The sequence below is a fragment of the Morone saxatilis genome, unplaced genomic scaffold (genome assembly GCF_004916995.1).
Source record: "Morone saxatilis isolate NCDOM2014 unplaced genomic scaffold, NCSU_SB_2.0 Contig19, whole genome shotgun sequence".
NCBI classification, from domain to species: domain Eukaryota; kingdom Metazoa; phylum Chordata; class Actinopteri; family Moronidae; genus Morone; species Morone saxatilis.
The window spans coordinates 22,487,659-22,492,025 of record NW_023339751.1 but is presented as its reverse complement, the minus strand read 5'-3'; the positions used below and the strand labels follow the sequence as shown (position 1 = coordinate 22,492,025).

Below are 4,367 nucleotides of genomic sequence, written 5' to 3'. Positions count from 1 at the left end.
TTTTTTTTTCCTCTCATAGACAGTAATGTTTGTTATAACTTCTTTTAATAGAGGTTGTGGGACATATTATACATCTGTAAACTACAAGTCAGACTTGTGTGACAGTGGATGTGTGGACAGGATGCTGTTCAGTCGGCGCCATCAGACATCAACACTGTTGCCACCTCTAACTACAGTAGGCAAGAAGGTCATTGTTTCATAAGGGGATGAATAGTTTTATATTCTGCAAAAAAGTTGAACTTAAATTATATTCTTTTTCTGGTTTTCTTGTCATTCTTTGACCAGCATGACAATGAAAAAGTCCAGTTTTTTTTTTACATTAAATAGTAGGGTAAACACAGGTGTTGCCAGTGATATTAATTAAGGCTCTGTTCCATTTAGTGTAGCAGAGTCTTTCCAGAGACATGCACAATAGCAGCACCCTGAGGGGCCGATTACGAGATTGTTTACATTGTTAGAGGCGTGGCCACTTTAAAAATGCCTTGGCAAAGAGTGCTGGGGAAAAAACAGCTGGTTACCCCACGCTATACCCCTGCTCCATAGCTTTCTCACAGGCAGACATCTAGCTAGGTAGCTGACTAGCTAACCTATTTGCCCGCATAGCAATAGCATCAGATTGGGAAGGAAGTGGTAAAGTAGTAAAGCCCACATCTTGCTTGAGATGTGCTGTTTGGGCTAGTGTAACATTGACGAGAGGTGTGACTCTGCACCTTGCACTGAAAACTTTTATGATTAAATTTTAGTTTTGTCCCTTCTTTCCACAGAATGCGTTCCCAGTGTCAGGGCAGCTCTACACCACCCACCTCCTGTCACTGGAGGCTCTTCTCACAGTGATTGACAGCACTGAAGCCCACTGCCAGGCCAAGGTGGTCAACAGCACTGCTCAACAAGACCAGACAGAAACACTGCTGGCAGAGGGAGAAGCTTCAACCAAAAATGGAACAGACACTTCAACTGGTATACACCCTTTTTCTTTTAGGCCAGCAAAACGCTTAAAATAACATAAAAATAATAAATAACAAGACAAATGTCAGCTATTGATAGCTTTACCTGGCATTAGTATTTCTTTTGTTGTTAAACAGAACATATCTTCCTTTTGTCTTCAGATCTTAATAGACTGGGTACTATCAATGGTCTTCCACAAGCTGAGAATTCACCAGTGTGTCCACCAACCAGTGGACATCTGATGGCAGAGAAGATGAGACTGGGCAGACAGGATCAAGTAGACAGTGAGACTGGTGAGATTGTGATCTTATACATACTTTATTTTAAAGTCTTCCTAAACATTGGGAATTGAAGCTAATGCAAGTTTTGTTTTCTTCCAGCAGAGAACAGAGCCCCGAAAAAGCCCCAGCGCTTCTCGTCATGTGTACCCGATTCCCAAGAGCTAAAGGAAATTAGAACTAAAAAAAAGGTTAGTAGAATTGATTGATCTAGATTTGTTGTAACAATTACACATCAACAACAAATTCTAAAATCTAGTACTACACCTTCAAACTGCCGTTTATGTCATGTATCCAGCTGCTGATCACAGGAACAGAGCAGTTTAACCAGAAGCCCAAGAAGGGAATCCAGTTCCTGCAGGACAACAAACTCCTCAGTAACCCCTTGGACAACAACCAGGTGGCTCAATGGCTCAGAGAAAACCCCCGACTGGACAAAAAGATGATTGGCGAGTACATCAGCGATCGCAAGAACATGGAGCTTCTGGACAGCTTTGTAAAGTAGGATGAAATTCTAGGTCATATCATGTATTTTTTGTTCATATATAAAAAAAAATTACAATCAGGTCTTAAAGGGTGTAGTATGGTGTTAATAATGAATAATTTGAGGTTGTTCTAATAATGCTAATCTTTTTTGCAGCACATTCACCTTCCAGGGGCTCCGTATTGATGAAGCCCTGCGGCTCTACCTGGAGGCCTTTAGACTACCTGGAGAGGCTCCTGTCATCCAGAGACTCCTGGAAACCTTCACAGACAACTGGCATGTAAGGCACATTTCCTCAACTTCTGAAAAATATCTGAAAAAATCTTTCCTACCATATATCAGCAGCATTCACATTCACATTAATGGAGAACAACATTCTAGAGCTGTGGATCCGACTGTTATACTTTAGACTTAAGTCAGACTTCAGTCATGGGTTGGACTACTTTAGAACTAACTTATATAAAATACTTGAACCTTTTGTACTGAAAAGATGTGACATCCTCGCAAAAGCTGAAACAAAACAATATCGACAGTAGCATAATCAGAACATGGTCAGTAATATAGGACACAATCAGCGTGGAGAGATTAGGCTCCAACTAAAGCAACAACCATCAGCCAGTTTGCTTTCAGATTCCAATACAAATTGCTCGAAATGATGCAATCTCTGGTAATTATACATTCAAAGGAAGAAAAAGCAAGGTGAGAAGATAAAAATAGTTTGTGAGTAAGCACTAAAATAAGTGGAGAATAATATAAGTAGAATTAAAATGGTTACAAGAAATAAACCTACTAGGGATAATGTAAAAATCAAAAAAGAAAATAAATAAAAAATATATTTCTTAAAATAAAATGTAATACCCACCCCAGTCTTTTTGCTGTGGTTTCGTCTTAAAATAAAACATAATTTTATACTTGTATTGATTTGAAGTTTTAAATTCTGGTATCACGACCTTAGTGTTGGGACTTGTTTGTACCTGTTTGATTTGGAACTTGACTTGGGACTTCACAGCCAAGACTTACCTATGGGTTAAAAAAAAAACAAAAACAAACACTCTGTTGTTCCACCTCTGCAAACGTGTGATCGACTTGGTCCCATATACACCATAAAACACAGCTGAGATTCATGTTGGTGAATTAATTTCGTGCTGCCTTCATGACACACACACACGCGCACACACCTTTTTCTTCCATTTCCATTCAGCGAAGCCAACGTGAAACATGATTACCAGATCACATGATTAACCCTCCAGATTATAGTAGTATGATGACATAAGTGTTAACACACACACATATACACAATGATGGGCAAAGGACAAACTCCACAGGGGGTAACATTTGACTTCTCAAAATAGCAGGAGGAGCCATGTGACCTGGAAACTATTCCTAGTAATGTCCTTTTCTTAGGCTGACCACATACACACAAATAGTAGCCTTGAAAGAGTTGGTGAGTAATTTTAGGCAGTGACACTGTAAATGAGTTTTCCACTCTATAGTGTCACTGTAATATCAGCACAATGTGCAAGGTGAGATACGGTTTAGGAACAAGGTTAGCTGGTGTTATGTTATATACAGTAGAACAGTCCTCTAATTCGGGGTTCAGTTAGACACAAGTAAGCTTCAGATGATGTGCTTGTTATTGTGTAATATCGTGTGTTCTGTATGTGCGTGTTTGTAGAAGGTGAACGGCTCTCCTTTCATGACCAACGATGCCGGCTTTGCCTTGGCCTATGCTGTCATAATGCTCAACACTGACCAGCATAACCACAATGTCCGCAAGCAGAACATCCCCATGACTGTAGAGGTGAGTGATCTCTCTGTCTCTCTCTCTCTCTGTCACACACACACACACACACACACAAACAGTGGAAATCTTTCCTACTGAATAATCAGTCCCAATTAAAACACTAGGTCTCTGGGTTGTCTAAAGTTACCATGACATTTCCTCTGGAAAGAGACATCAGTGTTGAGTATCAGAATCTGAATCACTTATATTGGGCAGGTGTGTGTACACATACAAGGAATCTGACTCCGGGTTTCATGTTGCTCTCAATGAACATGCACAGAAATAATAAAAAAACTGTATTTCACAAATTAAATTCCCTCCACTGTATGTGTTTTTTTCATACCAGTTAAGAAACTCCTTGTAGTACATTTAAATCAAATCAAATAAAAGCTAGATTTAAGTAAAAAACAAGAACTATCTGAAACGTGTACTTACAAAACTAATTAAAACTAAAACAAAAATACGCACAACATGAGGAGGTTTTTTGACATTGGTTCAGACATAGATACCTCCCATATAATAAATAAATCCAAAACTAATACTGAAACTAAACTGAATTGAAACAAAAATGAAAAACTAATGAAAATTGGATGCATCAGATTAAAAATAATTGCCATTTGTAAATATGGTAAAAAGAAATTGAGCTTACAAATGTAAGCTTTCAAGGGCGGCTGTGATGCAGAGGCAGAGCGGGTCGTCCCCTAATCGGAAGGTTGTTGGTTCGATCCCCGGCTCCTCCTGCCACGTGTCGAAGTATCCTTGAGCAAGATACTGATCCCCGAATTGCTCCCGATGCCGTGCATCGGTGTGTGAATGTGAATGTGTGTGAATGCATTAGTTTCTGTTCAATGGGCTTCGCCATCGGTGTGTGAAAGGG

General features: G+C 39.5%; 1 protein-coding gene across 5 annotated transcripts in view; it reads left to right on the top strand.

The window, feature by feature from the left end:
• The window catches only part of gbf1 (golgi brefeldin A resistant guanine nucleotide exchange factor 1), an 85,860-nt gene that overhangs the window by 57,695 nt on the left and 23,798 nt on the right, over window positions 1-4,367 (top strand). For 4 of the 5 annotated variants that reach the window (XM_035663158.1, XM_035663157.1, XM_035663155.1 and 1 more), the window contains 6 exons: window positions 765-957; window positions 1,107-1,238; window positions 1,326-1,414; window positions 1,522-1,724; window positions 1,864-1,987; window positions 3,383-3,508. In XM_035663158.1, the coding sequence (XP_035519051.1) occupies window positions 765-957; window positions 1,107-1,238; window positions 1,326-1,414; window positions 1,522-1,724; window positions 1,864-1,987; window positions 3,383-3,508 (867 nt within the window). The remainder of the gene's footprint in view (window positions 1-764; window positions 958-1,106; window positions 1,239-1,325; window positions 1,415-1,521; window positions 1,725-1,863; window positions 1,988-3,382; window positions 3,509-4,367) is intronic. The other variant, XM_035663156.1, reaches the window with a different exon arrangement.